General features: G+C 36.4%; 1 protein-coding gene across 2 annotated transcripts in view; it reads left to right on the top strand.

Moving 5' to 3' along the window:
- LOC121314671 (A-kinase anchor protein 2-like) overlaps positions 1 to 24,822 on the top strand; it is a 144,365-nt gene that overhangs the window by 43,265 nt on the left and 76,278 nt on the right. For both annotated transcript variants that reach the window (XM_041248162.1, XM_041248171.1), the window contains exons 3-4: positions 11,407 to 11,487; positions 19,348 to 19,478. In XM_041248162.1, coding sequence (XP_041104096.1) covers positions 11,407 to 11,487; positions 19,348 to 19,478 — 212 coding nt within the window. The remainder of the gene's footprint in view (positions 1 to 11,406; positions 11,488 to 19,347; positions 19,479 to 24,822) is intronic.

The following is a 24,822-nucleotide window of genomic DNA, read 5'->3' on the forward strand; positions in this document are numbered from 1 at the left end:
ACGATACTTGTGTTCCGTGCCTGTTTGTTTTGGCCAATTCTATTTTTTGTTTTCTATTCAATCCATCTATAAAGATTCAGATTCAACTGGCTGACATTTTTTCTCTCCTACGTTGTTGGAAAATACTTCGGGTGGGGGGGGGGGGGGGGGGGGGGGGGGGGGGGGGGGGGTTGGTGGTTGTGGTCTGACGTCACCATTAAGTCATCCTGTCTACAGAGGCTATTAAATAAAATCATGTCTCAGATATTCACTTAGAACTGCTGGGGCAAGTACTATCAAATGTTATCAAGGTCTGTGAGCCCCAAACAGCATAGTGTCGCTCATGCATTCCACATGGACACCAGGCCAGTGGGTCAGCAGCCATTCACTTTATGAAAAAAAACATGTTAACACGGTAGGGTGAGAATACTTAAATGCCCCCTCAAGGAAATCCAGATGCTGGAATGACTGAGCAACACTATTTTAAACTGTTCCCTCCCTCATGTCACACAGATAAACCCTGTATGATGCATGCTGCCTCCTCAATGAAATGCTATGAGATAGGAAGTCACCAGTCAGTTGTTACAGTGGGTTGCATTTTTTTCTGGAAATCTGCATCCCCTTATTTCTTTTCCACTGTTATGATCACACAACATTCCTTTGTAAGAAAAGTTTCAAAACGTCAACATGTCTCATTCCTTCAACTATGTGGTGTTGGGGGAAGGGGGTGGGGCACAGCTGTAAAGCAGCTGCTTTTGATTTAATACACAAGACAGGGCCTCTTTGTCTGTGTGAGATTACAGCAGCTCTGCTAGACTACAATCATATTTAAGACGGTACTTATTTTTTCAGGTCACGATCCCAAATGCTACCTGTATATATTTGTTTAATTTAATTGTTTTCTTTATTGTTAATTATCACCCGCACATGGTTCACATTATAAATTAGAGCCAGGTGCAGGGTTTAAAAGAGACAGTCAGTCTCTTCAGGGCTGCTGTGTAGTAGGAAGCAGAAGGTGTGTTCTGTTTCCGAGCAGTCATATAAAAAGTGCTGTTTTAAACCTGTGTGGTTTGTTTTGTTTAGATGATAGTAAATATAATAATATATATATATATATATATATATATATATATATATATATATAGATATATATATATATTATCATATATATATATATATATTATAGTTGCATTTGGGATTGTGACCTGTGTATGTGTGCCCTTCTGACCACTGTGGCTAACCAGCATCATCATATGATTTCATTCATACTGGTGTTACAATTTAGTTTACACAATGAGTCATGGAGGTTTCTGATCTATATGCAATTTTATCAATATTTAGTGAACAGTCTTGGCCTTATCATTACATTATATTGCCTTTTATAAGGACCTCGCTAAATAACCACATGGCAGAAATGATAGAGTCTCAAGGTTGTTGGGGCAACTTTTCTGTTGGTCATCAAACAGTAATATCAGAATACTACTCTAATAATCCCTTTGCAACGTGTTCTCCTTTGGTTGATAAAACTTTTTTTTCCTTTCATCATGTGAACTAACAATCATGAACACTAACATTTCTGAAACTAAGCTTGCAATAATGCTTTGTCGGTAACACTTTATATGAAAGTGCTGCTTATTAATGTTTTCTAAATATGTTATAAATATATAATAAATGTTTTAATAACTATGGTATAGATTGTTAATAGAGCATTGTAGATGGTTTATAACCATGCAATAGCCATAGAAGGAATTGCAGTTTCATAAAGGGGACAGTTTTTATCCACCTATTCTACTTTGGGATGTTTAACAGTTTGCGGTCCTATATCAGACCAGGTCTGACATCATCAAAAATATGTAAAGCACAGGTCTCTAGTTGTTTTTTCTCCGGAAAAAGATGATAACACTTTTCAATGGCTGAGTGAGACCGATAGGAGCTGAATGAAGCCGAAAAAAGGGGCATTACACAGCCTCTGAACCATAGAGATAACATGGATAGAAACAAAGAAGATAGCTGCTTCCGCATCCACTGCTCAAAGAATATCTAAAAAAAAATATTTTTTTATTAAGCATGCTACACAGATGCTGCTAACTCTCTCTGTGAGGGGGGTGGGGACGGAATTGTCACTTTCAAGATTAAATATTTGGAACTATAGAACATGTCAGCATCATATTTTAAAGTTTTTTGTTGTGCGATGGGCTTCTATGGATTATTGTATATAAACTGCTTTATTTTTGTCACATTTAATCTGGGAATGTGATATCTTGCTATGAAATATTGTGGAATGTAATTTACAATGCAAATTGATACATTAATTTAATAATTTATTTGTGTACATTAAAATGGTACTTAAACTGCGATGGCCCACAACCATGTTTAAAATGAATTCAGATAGAATTCATTGGCATCTGATTAATACAGAATATTCTTCCATAGATTAGTCTCTCAGCTCATAGTTCAGCTATAGGACCACAGGTTCCAGCTCACATCATTGCAGCATGAGTAGAATATGCCAACAGTACACCTACTATAATCTGCAGCAGTAGTAGTGCAAATGTAGGCTCTATTTTTGTGAGGAACTTTTTTTATAGGAAACACGAGTAGAGGTGGTTGCAAGTTTAAAACGTGGATCCTGTTTTTGATCATTTCAAGATCACAACTGCTACCCTAATGTTATCACAGACAGGTACTTTTTTGAACTTTAGTAGAAGGTGGTATTTTACAGTGTTTTACAAGTTTCAGTAACATTGCTGAAAAACTATTTAAGTTAAATAATATTTAATTATTTTTTACCACAATGAGAATAAGATGTTTTGCCAGTGAAAATGTTAACAGAACATTTCAATAAAATGCACATTCCTTTTTGTTCAAGGTTACATCGTATATAAAATTTTTAACTACATTCATCTTCTGTCAGTTTATATAATTTTGTAGCAAAAGAATAAGTAGCTTCAGTTTTTTCTATTGTCTTTACTGTTCTGTTATCTTTTTATGAGGTTTTCAATTATTCTAAGCAGTTCTAATTGCATATATATGTACACACAGTGGCTTTTAAAAGTATTCAGACCCCTGACCAATTCTCTCATATTACTGAATTACAAATGGTACATTGAAATTTCGTTCTGTTCAATATTTTATTTTAAAACACTTAAACTCAAAATCAATTATTGAAAGGTGACATTGGTTTTATGTTGGGAAATATTTTTAAGAAAAATAAAAAACTGAAATATCTTGCTTGCATAAGTATTCAACCCCAACACATTAATATTTGGTAGAGCCACCTTTTGCTGCAATAACATCTTTAAGTCTGTTGGGGTAAGTATGTACCAGCTTTGCACACAGTGTCAGAGTGATTTTGGCCCATTCTTCTTGGCAGATTTGCTCCAGGTTGTTCAGGTTGGTTGGACTATGCTTGTGGACCACAATTTTCAAATAGTGCCACAGATTCTCAATGGGATTGAGACCAGGACTTTGACTGGGCCACTGTAGGACATTCACCTTTTTGTTCTTGAGCCACTCCAATGTTGCTTTGTCCTTGTGCTTGGGATCATTGTCCTGCTGAAAGGTGAATTTCCTTCCAAGCTTCAGTTTTTTAGCGGACTGAAGCAGATTCTCTTGTAGTATTTTCCTGTATTTTGCTCCATCCATTCTTCCTTCAATTGTAACAAGACGCCTACTCCCTGCTAATGAGAAGCACTGTAGGGATGGTGTGTCTTGAGGCATGGGCAGTGTTAAGTTTGCGCCACACATAGCGCCTTGAGTTTTGGCCAAAAAGCTCTATCTTGGTCTCATCTGACCACAAAACCTTTTCCCACATCGCAGCTGGGTCACTCTCATGCTTTCTGGTAAGCTCCAGACGTGCTTTCAGATGGTACTTTTTGAGTAATGGCTTCTTTCTTGCCACCCTCCCATACAGGCCAGTGTTATGCAGAGCTCTTGATATGGTTGACTCGTCCACCATTTCTCCATTCCCAGCCATTGAACTCTGTAGCTCCTTCAAAGTGATTGTTGACCTCTCTGTGGCTTCTCTCACAAGTCTCCTTCTTGCTTGAGCGTTGAGTTTTGGGGGACAGCCTTTTCTTGGCAGTGCCTGGGTGGTGTGATGCAGCTTCCACTTCCTGATTATTGATTCAACTGTGCTCACTGGGATATCCAAACACTTGGATATTATTTTGTACCCTTTCCCTAATCTATGCATTTGTATTACTTTATCTCTAACTTCTGTAGAATGCTCTTTGGTCTTCATTTTCCTTACCAATGGTCCTTCAACAGTGGGGTTTTCATCCGGAAAATGTGACAGTAACTTTAATGGTTCACAGGTGGAGGCCAATGGTAAGGTAACTGTGTCCTCGTTTGGGCAATTTCTTTCATCGGTGCAAACTGGGAGATTCCACAGCACAGGGGTTGAACTTGAATATTTCAGTTTTTTATTTTTCTTAAAAATATTTCCCAACATAAAACCAATGTTACCTTACAATAATTGATTCTGAGTTTCAATATTTAAAAATAAATTATCAAACAGAACGAAATTTCAATGTACCATTTGTAATTTGGTAATATGAGAGAATTGGTCAGGGGTCTGAATACTTTTGCAAGACACTGTATATATATATATATATATATATATATATATATATATATATATATATATAATTTATTTCAGGAACTGCTTTTCAGTTCTAGTTGTCTGACATGAATTTGTGGATTCAAAGCTATGTCTGCTAAAGTGTCTTTATAGAGAAGGAGCCACTTTGAAATACTTCCTTTAGATTTGCTGGCAGTACACTATTGTGCACTGGATGCTGTAGCCCAGGGGTGGTCAACATTGGCCATTCCACTCCTGGTCTTGGTCCCAACCCTTTTTGACTTTGTCTAATTGAACCAATTAAACCCCCATCCAGACCTGAAGTAGTTCATTATATAATTATTCCTGTTAAACACCCCTGGTAGCCTGTCTATGATAGGTAGCTACAAATAGTTCCTGTCAAAGCACCTTAACAAAAAACACAATATTTGAGATATTGTAGTAAGAATCACTAAGAGTGGTTGCAAACATCATAAAGGAGGGCATAACAAATAAAAAAATACAGTTTGCAGCTAGTTACTGTTTATTAATAATACAAATGTCAGGTTTATAATAGTACAATGCTGCCTTTATCAAGAACTACACAGACATTCCTTGGTCACTCTTCTGTCAGTCAGAACAAAGAGTGATATATCACATGACGACTCACATTCCTGATAATATAATATTCTTATCAACCTTATTAATTAAATTCTTTTTGGACGTATTATACTGGTATATGGGCCATAAAAAACCTGTATTGTTTGTTACATCTTGTGTAGATATTTTAAGGCAACTTCACAACCCTACAAATGCTCATTTTATATATGGTTCTTATGTAGCGTATTGTACATTGTAACTTTTGTACACTGTACTATGCTTTTACTATGGTAAACTTTCATAAGGGAATTAAACATGTATTTGGGTATTAACTGTGTAATAACTATAAAACAACATGTAAGTACAGTTCAATTAACTAAAAGGTGTTAACAAGCTTTATAACTAGGAATGGATCTAATCATTTTGTACAATTGTTAACACTCACTTGGGGACTTTTTCTGAGCCGGTTTGTTTATACCTGAAACTGAATGAATACATTTACTTCATAAGTGTTTGGTATTGTTTTTGGTTAGGATTAGGATCATGGATTAAGAGACTGCCCATACTGGGTATGGGTGTTTACTAGTGTTGACAATATCAGACAATGATAAAAAAATAAGATTTCAAATTTCTCTCTTTAACACAAGGAAGGGTGTGGTTGAGGTCCTATTGTAAGCACTGGAATCATTTTTAAAGTGGGGGTGCTGAAAGCCATTGAACAAAACTGTAACCCCTGTATATGATGGAAGCCATGCAAAGCCAAGGGGGTGCTACCGCACCCCTAGTTCCAGCACCCCTAGGTCCAGTGCCCCTGTTTTCATTTGCAAGTGAACTGTGACATTAGGGCCTTTACAAGCACTATATTCTGCAATTCTGAATACTGACTTGGATACTGTTTTAATTCTGGAAACTGTGTTGTTGTTTTTTTAATATTTTGCTAAATTGCATAGCCTTTTACGTTTTTACGTAGTTCTGTGCATGGGTAACATTTTTATTTCATTTTGCTGTTGGGTCATTAGTGGGGAATTTTACATACTGCTACAATACGTACCAGATTTAAAAGTATGTACTGTATTACAGTGTATGTGTCGTCTCTTTTGGCAAGTGATATTGTCAGAATCATATCGTTCTGAATTAAAATACTTCTGTTGAAAACATAGTACTGTACCAACAAAATTAACTATAGTGAATCTAAATGGAAGCCTACTTATTTTCAGCTACGTATTTTTGACATTGCCTCTTTTGTGTTCCCTGAAAAACGGACAAGGTTTGGAATGGGCCAAAATGAAATAATCAGACATGAAACCATGAATGCTGACTGTATAATTATTGAAGGCAGAATAAAGAAGCAAGTGATAGCAACACGGAACTGGCCATAGGTATATCATTACTTAAATCTGACTTAAATTGAATTCAATTATTATAAAGCCATAGAAAAAATGTTTATCATGGAAAATTGTGATGGCATGAAAACACCTGTGATAAAAGTTTCTTTGCACTATATCCTGGGAATGTTTTTCAGCTGCATCTGGTGTATTTATTTTAAAAGATAACACCAGATGAACACTCCTGGGAAGACTTTTCAGGTGACTTAATATGAACAGCTGGTACAGAACATCTGTTTAAAATGATCCTTTAACAATAGCCAACCCTCTGCTCATTACAGTCTGTCAACAAAGTCACCCTTTATTGCCCGTTATACTGTACATACCTGAGTACAATCATTAGCATTATATTTCTTATAATACACTTGTAAGACAGTAGCTGATATATTTTGTACACAAAGGTGTCACACGTATTTCCCTGTGAGCTCAAAATGGAGACATCAAGCACCATAGTGCCCTCTAGTGGTATGTATTACATAAAGGGTTTATCTATCAATCAGTAAGTATCAGAGAGTAGTATTTAAATGAATCAACACCCCTATTCATGAGTTATTTTAATAATACATTTGATATTCATGAATATCTTCTAGTCTATTATTAAAAGCTGTCACTATAGTAGAATTCAACCTGAAGTGTTCTTTAGCATGACTGCCTTGAAGAAAGTAGAAAATAAACGTTTTGCTCTTTTGAAGTTACAAGAACACAGTGAAACTGGAAATATTAATTAAATAGTAACGTCCATTTTTAATATGTAGTACAATACCAAATTACTATGTAACGTACCTGACCAATGTTTGATATAACGGAGGGAGTTAATAATGTAAATGCTGAATTTCTTGTTCTTTTATTTCTAGTTGCATTGATTCACAAACTTTCTGCTCAGATGTCAGGCTTTCAGTTTTTAAGTTGATAAAATGATAAAATGCCATATTATGAATGAATAGAGTTTCATAAACTTCATCCAATTTGCATGCATGTTGACATGGATCACTAATGCATTGTGATTTCAATGAATGTAGCTTATCCTTCCAACAGTTTATCTCAGCAGTTCAAAATTGCCCTTTATTCAAAACTTTTTTGGTCATTTATAAGGCATTTCTATCCTTTCATTTCTTCATTTTTTTTTTCTTTCTTGAAGGGTAAATCAAAGCATAAAAACTATGCATGACACAGTACAACTATAATAAGCTAACGGTACTCAAGCTACACATTACTGATTATAATTGATGGTGTAGCTTCGGGTGCACTGCGATCTGTTGACATGATTAATCTGCAATTCAGAGCACCAACAAGATATGTTATGCAAACAACTTGAAGCAACTCGGTTGTCCCATGACTTGTCCTGTGACATGCACCAGGTGTTTTACTTTAGATTTAGACAGTGGTCTAATCCTGCAGATGACTGGCTGGGTAATTCAGCCAAAAGACTGTAGAACTTACACAAGTGCAAACCATGGTATATATATATATATATATATATATATATATATATATATATATATATATATATATATATATATATATATATATATATATATATATATCGGTAACAAATGGAACATTACCTTGGTACTGCACATGTGTAAACCAAAAGCTTTGACAGCTGTTCACAGAAATAAAAAGCCATGTATGACAGAATTCAACTTTTCTATTTTTTCTGAGCAGTCCCTGCAACAGCAGTGCTATTGTGAAGTACTGAGCTGCATTCCTGACACTCCTGTATAATCGGGTACTGTAGAGGTCTTGAGGAATATAGCAATACTGCACTAAAATCAGTATTAAAATGCAGTTAATCTACATGAAACACAAATGGTGCTGCCATTTAAGGGAAAAAAAACATCTGCTTTTTAAATCATTTATACAATGTCATATTTTCAAGATCTTTGCCCCCAGTTGACTTGCTAGGAGGTGTATAAGCATGCTTAAGTTTGTTTAAGTACTAGAGACATGAACGGAGCTATTGTTAAATGATTTATGTGAATGACCTCTTATAGTGATAGCTAATATTACTGTGTTCACTACAGCCACATTCTTCCCCTAACAGCAAAAAAATGCAAAATATATTTGTGACCATTCTTTTAAAAAGATTAATTTTCTTATGAATATATATATATATATATATATATATATATATATATATATATATATATATATATATATATATATATATATATATAGTGCCTATAGAAAGTCTACACCCCCTTGAACTTTTTCACATTTTGTTGTGTCGGTGCCTCAGAGTTTTTTCCACTTATCTACACACCATACTCCACACTGTTAAGAGGAAAAAAGGTTTTATTGAAAAAATAATTATATATTAAAAATACAAAACTGAAAGATCATAATTGGATAAGTCTCCATTCCCTGAGTTAATACCTGGTAGAAGCACCTTTGGAAGCAATTACACCTGTGAGTCTATTGGGATAGGTCCCTAGCAACTTTGCACACCAAGATTTGGCAATATTTGACCATTCTTCTTTACAAAACTGTTCAAGCTCTGTCAGGTTCATTGGGGAGCACTGATGGACAGCAATCTTGCAATCTCAAGTCATGCTAAAAATTTTAGATTGGATTGAGGTCGGGGCTCTGACTGGGCCACTCAAGGATATTTACCTTTTTGTTCCTTAACCACTCCAGTGTAGCTTTGGCTGTGTGCTTTGGGTCGTTGTCATGCTGAAAGGTGAACTTCTGTCCCAGTTTCAGCTTTCTTGCAGAGGGCAGCAGGTTTTCCTCAAGGACTTCTCTGTAATTTGCTCCTTTCATTTTCCCTTCTATCCTGACAAGTGCCCCAATCCCGGCCGATCAGAAACATCCCTATAACATGATGCTGCCACCAACATGCTTCACAGTAGGGCTGGTGTTCTTTGTATGATGCACTGTGTTGGGTTTGTGCAAACATAACGCTTTGCATTTAGGCCAAAAAGTTCCATTTTAGTTTCGTCAGGCCACAAAACTTTTTGCCACATGGCTACAGAATCTCTTGGGTGTTTTTCTGCATACTTCAAACGGGATTCAAGGTGGGCTTTCTTGAGTAATGGCTTCCTTCTTGCCACCCTACCATACAGGCCAGATTTGTAGAGTGCTTGGGATAGTTTTGTCACATGTACACTTTGACCAGCCTTTGCCATAAAAGCCTGTAGCTCTTGCAAAATTGCCATTGGCCACTTGGTAGCCTCTCTGATCAGTCTCTCCTTCTTGCTCAGTCATCCAGTTTGGAGGGACGGCCTGATATAGGCAGAGTTTTGGTGGAGCCATACACCTTCCACTTCTTAATAATCGTCTTGACCATGCTCTAAGGGACAGTCAAGGCCTTTGATATTTTTTTATACCCATCCCCTGATCTGTGCCTTTCAACAACTTTGTCCCGGAGTTCTTTTGAAAGTGCCTTTGGTGCTCATGGTTGAGTCTTTGCTTTGAAATGCACTACCCAGCAGAGGGAACCTACCAGAACTGCCGAATTTATCCTGAAATCATGTGAATCGCTACAGTTCTGGTGTGCGATTGGTTACACCTGAGCTAATTTAGGATTGCTATTTCCAGGGGGCTGAACACTTATCCAACCAAGCTATTTCAGTTTTTATTTTTAATTAACTTTCTACAAATTTCTAGAATATTTTTTTTTCACTTGGAAGTTGTGGAGTAGGATGTGTAGAATAAAAAAAATATATAAATATTTTGATGCGTTTTAATTCCTGGTAAGGCAACAAAAAGTGAACATATTAAAAGGGTGTGTAGAGTTTCTATAGGCACTGATATATATTATATATATATATATATATATATATATATATATATATATATATATATATATATATATATATATATATATATATATATATATATATATATATATATATATATATATATATATATATATATATATATATATATATATATGTATGTGTGTGTGTGTGTGTGTGTGTACTGGTACAGCTGCATTTCCAGCATGACTGCAATCATCTTACAACTTTATTTGTGGTTGTCTAATCTGACAGAGTCTTCCTGCCCATGGGCAGATAGGATAATCTCAAGTAGACATCAATTCCTCTATGTTGCTTGGGTAATTTGAATTCCATAGAAGACAAGCACAAAAAGCCTAATGATTATTGTGCAACTAATATTATAATAAATAGCAGTGGTAGCATGCTGTCTTTTTTCCTGAAGAAGTGTGTTTAGTGTTGAATTATAGCCATTGCTGTTGGTTTATCTTTCATTTGCCTTTAATGTACTACTCCATGGTTATATTATGTTTGGGGGAAAGTATTTAGGAGTTAAGGGGATTCTGAAATAGATTTACATGGAATCATGAATCAGCCAAACAGACATCTCAATACAAATACTGTCAAATCTGTAGCAATTTGTGGTTTATTTTCATGCAGGTCTATGACTCTCTTATAGCACACATACATTAAGGCAGCTACTATGGATGGCTGGCCAGTTGAATTCAGTGAAGTTGAGTAGAAATAAATTAGCCATTGGGGAGTCTGGGGTCTATAATCCTAAACTATCATGTAAACCTAAGCAATTAGGAGACTTGATCATCTTAATTAAAATATGATCACCCTTATACTGTAAATTGTTAATTTAAAAAATACATAGCTTTTTATTCCTGATTAAATCATATACAAAGATGTGTTATATGAAAAAAGGTGTTGAATAAATAAGAACGACAATGAGTGCTTTGATTCTGTGATGTTTGTGCTGTAAAGAAGAAACAAACATATTATGCACCCATTAATCTCCTCTTCAACCTTCATTGGCTTAGTATCACACACTTTTACTGTTACAACGATAGCACAAATTCTGTCTAATAGAGTCCATGCAGAAATGCATAAACTCACTTTTAATAAATTAAACATGTATTTTCCATTTATCTTTCAGGAAAAAAGAAAGAGGCAAATGGCAATAGAAGATAAGAGAAGGCAGCTGGAAGATCTCATACTGCAGCTGCAACATTTAAAGGTAAGGGGCAGAAAGCAGCTTCCAGCATCAACTTCAGCAGCAAATGAAACACAGCATTATAGACAGGTGGTTAGTTTCACAGACTCCGAGCACCAAACTTGGACCACTTAATGTTAATTTTGGTAAGGTAGTTCATTATTAGGTCTATAGTGGCTTTTTCATTGGTTCGTTTAAGGCATTTGTTCAACAAAGACAGTGATATGCTAGTATTGGCTAAAAATAATTATTAATTTTTTGAAAAGTCACCAAACTAAATATTGTTAAAGCTAGATGGGAAATATTCTCTCATTAACACCAGCATCAACGCGACCCCAGTGTGAGCTAATAACTCACTTACATAGATTAAGCAGAGTAACCCTCCAACAACAAGCAACACAGAACTTTAGACCTCTGGCAGTAATCAAATGCTCATCATAGATTATAAAAATGAGAAATGAATGCCCATCCTCAGAGTGGGATACTTTGTAGCATCCCACCCCTCGGGTAGGCATTTTCATATCACACACTACCCCATGCGTTATTTATTTATCAATGAGTCAATTAAGAATAAACTGTACACTCATTATAAAGTCAGACAATCCCAATATAAAATATGCGGTTTTAGTTGTAAATAATACAAAAATAAAGGCTTAATATCAGCTTTTGCTGACATCTACAAGAAAAAATTAGATAGTGTTCATGTAGTTTGTGACTCAACTACTGTATGCCAAGTGCCTTGTATATAACGTGCATCCTGTGTATAGTGCAATGCAATGCTGCTTAAAAGAGTGCATAATATTTCTACATTTACGGTAACCAAGCTTCAGCCCGGATCATATACTGATGCACAATGAAAACGCAACAGTCTAAGTTTTACGTCACTAGCTCATTGGGCACATACATAATGTTATTTACATTTTAAATAGTGATCAGATAGGTTTGTTGATTGTTTGAGTAGTATTGTTCCTTGGGATAACAAAACACTGAGCTCAAGTCATGTGATTTCATAAAACTGCCAGGTGCTAAGTGTTTGGTTTTGAGTTGAAATAAAATTGCCAAAATTAAGAATCTGTATAAATAGTAATTCAAAAAGACATGATTATAATTAACTAAAGAACAGCGAAAGATATGACCATGCCCCTGCTTGTGTAATAAAGATCGCTTGGTTGCTATCGGCATGATTTTGAAGGTGGCCTGTCTGTCTGAGAAGTTGCCCGGAGAATGAGATTTTCTGCTTCAACAACCAGCAGACTAGTCCAGAGAAACCAGTAAACCGGCTCTCTGAGGGTCAGGCCACGTCCTGGAAGACAGAGGGGTCACGACACCCGCCCAGGACCAATACATCCAACTGATCCAACTGCGTAATCATTTTCAAACTGCAGTGGCTACAGCACGAGAAATGTTAGGAAGAAATAACCCGCATATCAGCAGAATGACTGTAGCTCGCCATCTGCATGAAAATGATTTGCATCCTCACAGGCCGTTCAGGGGTTATGTGTTGAAAGGTAAGAGATGAAATCACCATCTTCTGTGGGACAGAGAACATATGAGGTGGTGTCAATGCTGCCAGGGTTGTGTTAATGCTCATTGAGGTCACACCCGATGCTAAATTTGGAATGTTTTCATTTTGACAGTGTGTTGTGTTTCATACTGAAAACTTATTATTTCATTTTCTGTGGTCTTGTTTGATATCTGTGTTTAAAATATTTGATTAAATGCATTAGACCTGAGTGTTGCATTTCTTTTGTGCATAAGTATATATTACACCAGTAGCTACACCACAGATTTGGGATCACCTACAAAAAAAGCAAAAATGAAGTCTCTACAGATTTAAGCTGTCCTGGGGCCAATTTTAGTTCTCTTGTAGAACAATAAAAAACAAAGGAAACATGATTATACTGTTAAAAATGCAAAGGCATGACTTTTATGATTTATCAAATTACTTCACTTTGTTTTCAATACTACCATTGCATACACATTGCATTACTACAGAACCATTTTGTAACAGTTCATTTGCTCTTTAGAAGACTGACTTTATTTTTTTGGCCTCCAGGGAGAAGGTGACTTTTTGAGAAAAAACACAAATTCCCAGTGACCGTGACACTGATAAAATTTAGGCCTGTGGGACTATTTACGTGAGAAAAAAAAGCATGTGAATGGGAAGCAAGATTAACTCTCTCCCCATCTTTCTTCAATAATGAACAACTAAAAATACCACATTTTTAACGAAATACAAATGATAACACATACATTATTCTGTGAAGCAACATAAAGTGGTTACTAATTACTATAATTATTAAGTAGTTGGAAACAGCAGCTACTTGTACTTCTAACCTGTTTTACTGTTAGATATGAAAAACTGTAAATGCCAATAGACCATATGTAACATACCAAGGGGCTCAACTGTAATGGACCATAAGACTGCATTTGAATTAGGCATCCTGTGACAGGATGTGAGTGGTGATGTATATAAAACAATGTCCAGACAAGAATTATGATTTAGAAAAACGTCTGTATTTATTTAAACCAAAAGAAAACAATGAATCACCTCTATACCAACAGTGGTATAGGGGAATCCAAAAGCACTGTGGGTTTCAGTCCCAAAAGAAAAACACTCCACTACCACAATCCTCTGTGCATGAAACTGTGCTCCTTATAATTCAGTGAAAAGTGGTGCTTGTGCTTGAGTGGGGTTGTACATGGCAGATAGTGCTCAGGGTCTCGTTCTGGCTCCGTGGCGGCAGCTCCTGGGTCCTTGTGACAAAGTGGCTAAGTGAGAACAGGTGCAGGAGTGATGCAGTCCAGTAATTAAACAGATAGAGCATTGTAATCCAGTTCTTTATTTTTCATTTCAAGTCTGGTGACCAAAAACAATAATTCCCCGGCAATAAAAAACAACATGTACTGTACGGGGTAAACAATAACCCAACTAATAACACAATATCTGACCCACAATAATACATACCCAGCCACCAGTCCAGGGTACGTGCAGTAGTGCTCTTAGTGGGTGATACAGGTTATTTAGTGACTGTTGGTGAAGTGCCGTTCCGGCTTAGTGCTGGCCCTGGGCGACAGCTCAGGAACTGTACTAGCTGTCTGGTAATGTGCAAGACAAGCCAATTACAAAACAAAACAAACAAAACACTCACAGTACTTCATGAAATAAGACCGGGGTCTCTCACAGTCCTTCTCAGTTTATTTACACAAACCAAAGTGAAGGGACATATTACAATTTTCCGTCCCCTTTTTATGCTGTCACACATGACCCCTAGGTAAACGAGTGCAACCGCTTCTCCAATCTGTGGCTGCCACATCATTTCCTTTCAGGGTCAATGCATTCTTGCAACGGAGTCTTGCCTTCTTCTAAACTGGCCGACCTCCCAACCCTGGGAAATAAGTGTCAGACCAGCCTTTCCAAAGAACTCTGTTCTCGCTGCTTAGTGCCCTCAGAGGTCTGGAGGGAGATTTACAACCAACTATCATTGTATTTCTGTAACAGTCCTTAATCCTCTTCTACAACAAACAGACAATTACACGACAAAACCGTGTAACAAAACTCTGGCCATGTTTTGCTTTCAGAGCAAGGCCCGGTACTGACGTAGCTGTTTCCCCTTTGTACCACAAAACTCCTCCCTGCAATCCACCTGTCGCCATGGTTTCTCCGATCACTCTCAGCTCTTTGGCTGATTCCATGTACACGCAGCTACGCGCTTCCCCTAATATGGTCACCTTCCAGTTTCCAACTACCATCAAGGCTGTCAATCTAGGAGGAAGCATACCACCAACCTTACACAGTCCCTTTTCTGTTTGACAGGGAGATTTACAGAACATAAGAACAAGAACATAAGAAATTTTACAAACGAGAGGAGGCCATTTGGCCCACCTTGCTCGTTTGATTTTTAGTAGCTTATTGATCCCAGAATCTCATCAAGCAGCTTCTTGAAGGATCCCAGGGTGGCAGCTTCAACAACATTACTGAGGAGCTGGTTCCAGACCCTCACAATTCTGTGTGTAAAAAAGCCTCCTATTTTCTGTTCTGAGTGCCTTTATCTAATCTCCATTTGTGACCCCTGGTCCTTGTTTCTTTTTTCAGGTTGAAAAAGTCCTGTGGGTTGACATTAATTCCTTTACTCTTTGTCACACATCCTTACAGCAGTTTTTAAAAAGCACCATATAACAAAAAGTATGATACTGGTGTGCAATTTTAACAACACTGCATACAATACTAAAAAAAAAACATCAGTTATCTTTATCTTATCATAGTTATGTTTTATTTATTCATTAAGAATAAATATGTCTTTTTTTTGTTGTTTTTTTTTTAAATAAATGTTAGCGAAAGTCTTTGGGGTATAAATAGGGGCAGATTTTTAAAGAGACTCACAAACACTGTTTTACTGTAGATCAATTTAGATCAAATGAAAATACCCCTTTGTCATTAATACAGAGACGGAATTAGAACCAGTCACAGTATACTAGCCATTGCAAAATCAAGATATAACAACATAGGGTGGGTGCTTTTGAAAGCTGACTGAACCCGTTCTCTTCGGAAAGATCTTGCTGTTCATATGGTTTTGTGATCCTGTAAACCTTTATTTTCGTGTAAACCAACAATACTTGTAAGAAACTGGATGTGATTGTCCACAGTGTACTGGTGTAATCCACCTGATGATGATGGGTTAATTTTAATGATCTAAACGTTGGCTGATCTACCAGCATTGTTTAACTTAGTCTGCTGATGCTTATTCATTGACCTTAACTTATATAAAAATAAAAGTTTTGCAGCAATTTGTTCATTGTTAATAGAACAGCAACATGCCTACTGTTCCTTTAAGCCCTGCCTTCAGGCGACATTTTGTATATCTCTATAGTCTATTAAGAACATCATCTTACGCTGTCTTATTTCCATATTTGTTTTTATTTTTTTACTATTTATTGCATTTCCTTTAACCTCATTACTTCCAACAAGTACTGGTACAAAAGTATAAATGCAGAATGTTTGTTACTTGTTTGGGTCGCAATGGTAGCCCTAGTGTCACATTAAATAAACAAAACAAAGCTAAAAATAAAAGTTTGCCACACAAATGGCGAGCGCTAATCCCACTAAAAGGAACGTCCCGCTCCAGGAACCTACTACTCTACACAAACCCTCTCTGTACACTGTTTGGGATCAACATCCCCTTAACTGACCAACTTATGGGCTCCAAGAGTCCCGGCATGCTCACAGTGACTCCTGCCTCTTCAAACAGCCTTTTCACATGGCCTCAGCTGGGCAGTGCCTTCACGAGCACCATCTTGGAGCACTGTCTTGGAATGGAAGGGTTTTTTTTTTCTCCTTAAAGTAAACAAACACAAGCTTTCGCTCAACACCCATCTGTGTAGCAATGGCCTTGCAGTAGCTTCGAGCTATAGCACAGACGCTGAGATCCACACAGCCTCCCCAGTCACGTTCCCCCCCAGCCAATCAGGACCCCCCAATCAACTCAGCACTGGGTGAGCCTCCCTGCTTAATTAGTTCTTTAGCAATGCGTCGCCTGTTGCTCATTCCAGCTGCTTCCATAAAGGCACACATGCACTCCAGAACCAGCGACAGGGTCTCCCTGTCACAATCACCAACAAATGTTTTCTGAAATAGTGACTGCCAAGAAAAGTATCAGCACCAGTCATTTTATATTTATTCATGCGTCCCATCGTAATACTTTGTTGGAGATGCTACAAAGTTGCAATGCTACAACAGGTGTGGATTTACGAAGCTTATACCATAAAAATGTTTGGTAAAGCTTCTGTGTGGCGATACAGTTTATTAATGCAATGCTCATCTTTGTATCATCTTTTATGATAACCCTCCCCAGGTCACTTTTGAATAATAGATGTTTCATCAAAAAAATCAATTTCCTTGTAAAGTATTTTAAATAATTAAACATTCACAATGAACTGTAGACCATGGGGGGTTACATGATGGGAGCTTCATTAAAAGAAAACAACAACTGTGAAGGCCACTCCTTGAAACATATTACAGCCGTATTCTTTTAAACCATAGATTCATTAGTTGAGGAAGCTTGTGTCCATACAGTTAAAACTACCTTTGTAGTGGCAATAGTGTACAGAATGATAAAATAACACATCAGTGCATTACAATTTAGTGTAAAAGGGAATGTAAGTGTGGGACAATGCACATAACAGTTGTTTTTACCTTTCAGAATATACTGGTTCATTTATACCGTGCTTAAAAGTTCATTGATATGTAATAAGCTTGTTAACCTAGGACAATTAAAAGCCATCTCTACTGACAGTGTTGTGGCCAACACAATGCAGAAAAGGGGTATGAAGTTACAAGCTGTGCCATTTGATCTAGTTATAAACAGATTCATAGACTACCCAATTCTAAAATGGCGGAACAAATGTTCTATTTAGTCTGTGTACAGCTTCAACAGGTTAGTAAGATATTTAATTTTATACACAGTGTAACTTATTAAGCAAAACTATTTCAGTGATGTATGTGTATAGCACAATATAAACGTTATTGCCACTTTCTGTTTTGAGTAGGGGTTTGTTAGGCTGCTGTAATCCGACCCCCTAATTCCCCTAGCCTTCTCCTAGGCTTTAGTTTTGTCATTTTGAATGTGAATATCAAGTAATTACGAGAAACACACATTCATATTTTATAGGAAATTGAACCCATTACTTGTGTCAGAGGGTACTGCAGCACATCTGTTATTTGTCTGTTTGCTGTTAAACTCACGGAAGTGGTTGCTGTGATGTTAAACATGATGCTACTCTAACTCGGTGTTTTATAAAATGCATTTACAAGACCTGTTTAATGGCCAACACCAGAATGTAATGACAGCTAAATAAAAAGACATTTAATGAACTGGAGAAGACCATTGTCTTCTTGCAAGTTTTCCTGCTCTCTTCACATATAAAGTAAATGGGGAAAATACCTGTGACTATATTTGTGGGTCCAACATTTATGGGAAATCTAGAGAATATGTGTTAAAAGTGAATGTTTCCATTTGTAGACTGCTGCCCTGAAACTTACATAGTTAGTATAATAATAGTTAGTATTATCAGTATAAAATATATATATATATATATATATATATATATATATATATATATATATATATATAATATGCAATTCAAAATGTACAAATAAACCATTCTGATAGGGGGTATACTTCATCACTTTAGAAATACTAGGTTCTGGTTCCCATGGAACTGCCCCCAACTGAAAATATGCCAAGCAAAACAACTTCCACTATAATGTAGGTTCATAAAAATAACAATATTCAGGTAAAACCCACTGAGATTATAAAAGTGACTTGGTAAAACTGCAAAAGAACCACAATATTAACACTACCTTAAAACCAACTTGACAAATGAAGTCTCACAATAGTACAAATTAATTATCAACTGCATGTGTTGCACAATTCCAGAACACTATTTTATTTGTTTCTCACAGTCCTTTAGTTTTGTTTCTATAGAAAAATGCCCATATCCTGGACTAGAAGGAAGGGGGCTCCCCAAGGACATGGTTACATGTCAGTGTATACTTAGATTAGAATTTTAAAGAGAAGCACACTCATTGACAGCTCTTTAAAGTTAAGCCCATGTTGCTACCAGCTGTGGACGTGTATAATGTTTATAGATCAACACATTTCTTTACCCAAAAATATAATACACAGCATGTACTGTACAAAAATATATTTTTCCAGTAAAATATTCCCCTTTGAGACCACTGTTTACAATGGTATTCCAGAGTGAGAAGTACAGCAGCATGATATCATTATACTGTGATACACTGTTTTAATAGAAACCAACAACAATCTTATATGTTTTCTATTGTTGTAACTAACCTCAATCTCCTCTCCATTTCCCACACAGTCCAAAGCGATGAGAGAGCGGTGGCTTTTGCAGGGAGCTCCAGCAGACACTGCAGAGGAGGAGGAACACCGGAGGAGACAGACAGAGGAAGACGAGTTCAAGGTGAAGAAACTGGAGGACAACATCCATAGGTACAGCCTTCCGAATTCCCATGAGTTAAGAACAACATTACAAGAGCTGAATTGGTCAGGATTTTACTTAGAAATGCACATCCATGATTTTTTTTTTTTCTTAAACTGATTTACTGCTGTAGTTTACATTTTAAATTAGCTACTGTATTTATTTATTGTTCTTTCTTTTGAAACGGGAGGAATTAAGCCCGCCTGGCTAGACGTTTGGCAATATATTCTTATCAAAAGTGGAGTATGGAAAAGAAAAAACAATCTTTAGAAAATTGACAGGCAGGCTAATATATGGGGTATGATATTGTTCAGAACAATGTATGAGGACTCTAAGTGACTCTGTCACAACTCATTTCTGCAATGGAAGTCCAGTGTATTTAAATTTTTACCCTTGTGATATTGTTGATTTATTAATATTCTCATACCATTGAGCTACTTTTGTTTTTAGTACAGTGCATTGGCAATGAACAAGATCTTATAAAAGAGCTTGGATATTTAATAAGAATATTGCAATCTGCTTTGCACACCTGGAGAGTGCCGTTAGAATGGTCTTACAGCACACCTTGTCATGGCTTATTACTTACATATTGTGCAGGTATACTACCAGGGACTGTGTCATAATTGATTTGGGAATACGTTGACATTTGCAGTGTCTTGTGTTATGGTATCTTTATAGAAAACTATAGCCATTTCAAAATGTTATGAGTTATTATGGATTCAAATACAAGGTCTGATGTCTCCTGAGTCTTCATATGGGTCTGATTTTCAGTTTTTATTATAAAAACAGCTGGAGTTCAACATGAGTATACATACAGTAGTCATTGCATTGAGAAATGTGCCTGGGTCTAATTGCTCGTATGCTCAGAAACCCTCTCTTTGAAATTACATTTACCAGCTGTTTGTGCTAATCAGCCATCTGTATTGCAAAGAAGGCTCTGCCTATTTAATTACATTGTGCTGCTCTAACTATTTCAATGTAATTGTGCATTAATTTACTGCCTTTATTGCATTTACATTTCACATATGCAGAATGAACAATACCATTCATGGAATACATAGTTGAATAAGCTCACTATGATGTTTGTAAACCCCACTGTTACACCCCCACCCCCCACCCCCCACTGTATGTCATCCATCTTCATGTCTCTAAGGTTATTTTTACATATTCATCAAGGGAATAAACTTACATTCTTTATATATCAGTTTTAATTCTTTAGAAAAATAACCATTTAAACATTTACTACAATCTTAATACATGCTCATTTAGGTCAGTTACCACTAATCTTGAACTACCTTCTTTTTTGTATGGTAGTCTAAGACTAGTCTGAGGTAAAAGATGCTTTTTCATTTGCCACACACTCAGTGTCACCAGAACATTACACATTATGAGACTCATTTGTATTCTTGTCTTATTTATTTATTTGTTATATTTATTCCAGACCAGCATGGCTACAATTAGCTGTCCTGGCATTTCTATGATCCGTTCTCTAGCTACCACATGCAGTATATTCACAATTGATCATTTACATATCTTATGTAATTCATATTTTTTCAATATGTAAAACCCCCAGTAAACATCTTATCTGCAATGCTGAAGACAAAAATAAATAAGTTAAAACACAAGGGCCATTTTCAGCAGAAAATACCACAGTTCTGTGCCTGCCAATGACTTTGAATCATTTTAACATAAAGCCTGAAACAGTTAAGACTTTATTCAACTTTCTGATGCAATACATTCTCTAACTCTCACACACACACACACACACACACACACACACACACACACACACACACACACACACACACACAGACACTATCCACCTCTGTCAGGAGAGGAGAGGGAAATAGGATGTAGGAGATAGTGAGTTGTGTAAGGACACAGACTAGGCCTTTGAATTCAGTACATCTTCTGGGAAAAAAAAACAAACTAATTAAGTTAAACAAATGGTTCTTCAGCACATTTTGGCTGTTTAAGAACTGTGTAGTGATTCCATATTCATGGGCACCTGTGTAGGGTGTGTTATGTTTAAGAAGTTGTGGTGGATTGTGTCAGAGCTGCAAGGGAATATTGATAGCAAATATTTTCAGAAGTAGATGCCGAGAAGGAAGTGAGATATAGGTTTGCAGTGGAGCCACAAGGTTCAGTGTTTAACTTGGTGCCTGCACATAATCTGCATGTGGAAATATTGTTTAGTGATGCATACTTTATTTGAGGTCTCTTTTAAACCTTCCATTGTGTAGAACAATATGGTGTTTTTTAGATGTAGACCACAGTCTGCTAAGGGTTAAAATAAAAGCCACACTGAAATAAACATTTATGATGCACCATGCAACAAAGACAGAATGCTGAAAACAAATTAAATGGAAGCTGCAATCACCTTTAAATAGATCTAACTGTCTATTTATAGAACAATAAATACAGATGGACTTCATGCCATGAGATGCTCAAGGCATACTTTGTTAATGTGCACACTATGCATTAATATAAATTCCTGATAAATCATCAGCCCTTCTGAAGACAAGATGAATATACCGTGTGAACAAATTTGCTTAGCAATTGGGATACTTGGCATTTCAATAAGTGATTACTTAATGGATTCCAATTGATGATTGAAATGGGTAATTGTGTTGTCTGTTGAGTCTTCCATGAGGGTTTAGTGAATTATGGTAAGTAAATTAAGCTTGTTTTTATCAATTAAACAGCACTTATTAAATTGCATACAAATGTATTGTTTAAAAAATACTAAATTATTTTACTAAAGCTTACTAAGCAGCTTAGTACATTGGTGTGAAGCCTTTCAATTGGATACACTGAAGCTATTACATTCAGTAAAGTGTTCAACATTGCACAAACAAAGTAAATGTTTTGTAGCAACAAAGAAGCCAAGAGCAAGATATATAGATATTTGCTAGGTAGATTTTAGCCACCAAGTGTTTATTAAATTGTGGATTTAAAAATAAAAATAAATTATACACTAAATACAATAGGCAAGCTGTGGAATTTTAACTGATTCTAAAATATACAGGAAATGAAAACTGTTTTTATGTTGTCATTTTACCTAGCCTTAATAGCTGTTCTGGACTTTTAAAAAGTAGATACAAAAATATGTTCTGTCTTTTTTTTATATACGAAAATTACATCTGTTTTTGAAAGACTCATTTGAAGCTGTGAGTTGGGCATCTCATCCCGGCGATCAGTCAGCCAGCCTGTGTGAATAATGAGGAAGCGGTCTGAAGCTAGCTTTACTTTGTTGTGGGGATTGCAAGCCTCTCTGCTGCCAAACACTATTTGGTGCTTCACATAAGGAAGCAATTGTGTTCACAGCTTCTGCCCTCCCAATAAGCTGTAGATCGATATTATTAAGTGGGTGAAGATACTACAGTACTTAAATAAAGGCACACTCTAACTTCCTGAGATTTGTGTTAGTTTCCATTACATTTTTTAAAAACAGTTACCAAGCAGATTTGTTTTCTTCCTTTGAAGGTCTGTAAAACAAAACAAAAAAAACATGTATGTAGCATTTATTATGAGCTGGGTTATCCTCTTTCCTTCAATATTAAGCTGTGTGAAAAATGTCCCTTCATTTAATTTATAAATTCCTCTTTCAGGGACATGCAACATGAAAATGCATGTCATTTATTAGTAAACGAAATATATAAAACAGGAGTCATAACAGAAAGTGTGAATATAGCATCATTTCTGGAGTTATATAAAGTTAAGTAAATCAGGTCACATGTTGGAAGGTCAATATAACTCTGATGGGAGAAAATTAAAGAAAACAGACAAGAGAGTTAGATAAATAATGATATTTAAGTTTGGTACGTACAGCACATGTAGTATATATACAGTAGGTGGACAACAACAGGTTGAAATTGACAGACACCAGCTACTACAGAGGCATCAGGAGTCCTGGGAAGCTGTTTCCTGCCACATTTAAAGAAGAAACATTTTCTGACTCATATCTACCAATGGGGTGTAACAGGGAGGTGCTTTCACCACCAGATGCATCTGCCAGCGCTGCCTGAGAAAGACATGGGGTTCGCTAGGAGCAGGCTGCTTATTGGTGGCTTTTAAGAGTAGAACTTTCACAGCATTCCAAAGATTGTGTTTGCGTACACAATGTGTTGGGTAAAAACAGGACAGCTAAAGAACACATACAGGTCCTTACAAAGGTTTACTCTGGTATAGCCTACCATAGTGTATTAGCAGTGTGGAAAACTACTGTTAAAGGTTACAAAATAATGTGTCTATGGCAGATGTCAGTTCCTGAGGCTCATTTCTACTTAGATTGTTTTGCTCTATCAGAGGCTAAATCACTTTTTTTGACAATATGGATGACCCTTCTAGACTAGGTGATATTTTAGCTAGGCTAGCTTCTTTAGAGTGCTTCAGTCATTTTGTGGATTGGAATATTCTGTATACCATTGGTATCTAGTTCCTGCATCTTTTTTTTTTTCTTATATTATATGTGTATGCTAAATAGAAACTTATTAGTCTACCCCTTGACCTTTTGGAGACTTGAATGTGACCTGTCCAGAATCCCCCACCTGTGAAGGGGCTTCGTCTGTTATCACTTAGACTCTAGGAATGTATCAGTGCAAGTTATATAATTTCTCCTGGAGATAACTGAGGCTTGAGACCTACCAGTCTCTGCAGAAGCAAGGAGGAACTGAGACAGACCACTGAACAAAGTGTCAGCCGCTGCTGTCTTCTGCATTACCACTTTATTTAGTGTGGCATAAATATATATTTCAATTATTTTCAATGCAAAAAATATTGGTATTTCTTACTGTTGTATTACTTGAACACACTAGGGACAGAGCGTTGCAGTGGTTAATGGCTACACAGGGGTTCCCTGATATGGGATTCTGAACAACAAGAATACATTTAAGACAACTGTGATATGTCAGAACCATACCAAGTTGCTGAACTCAGACACTTACGAATTCTGATTATTTTTCTTCTGTGAGAGCACAAAACAGCAGAGGTCATTCAAAAGGATCTAGACAAGATTCAGAACTAGGCAGACACATGGCAAATGACATTTAATAGAGAAAAGTGTAAGGTTCTGCACGCAGGAAATAAAAATGTGCATTATAAATATCATATGGGAGATACTGAAATTGAAGAAGGAATCTATGAAAAAGACCTAGGAGTTTTTGTTGACTCAGAAATGTCTTCATCTATTCTAGACAATGTGGGGAAGCTGTAAAAAAGGCCAACAAGATGCTCAGATATATTGTGAAAAGTGTTGAATTTAAATCAAGGGAAGTAATGTTAAAACTGTACAATGCACTAGTAAGACCTCATCTTGAATATTGTGTGCAGTTCTGGTCACCTCGCCACAAAAAG

This window comes from Polyodon spathula, chromosome 1 (genome assembly GCF_017654505.1).
Source record: "Polyodon spathula isolate WHYD16114869_AA chromosome 1, ASM1765450v1, whole genome shotgun sequence".
Classification (NCBI taxonomy): domain Eukaryota; kingdom Metazoa; phylum Chordata; class Actinopteri; order Acipenseriformes; family Polyodontidae; genus Polyodon; species Polyodon spathula.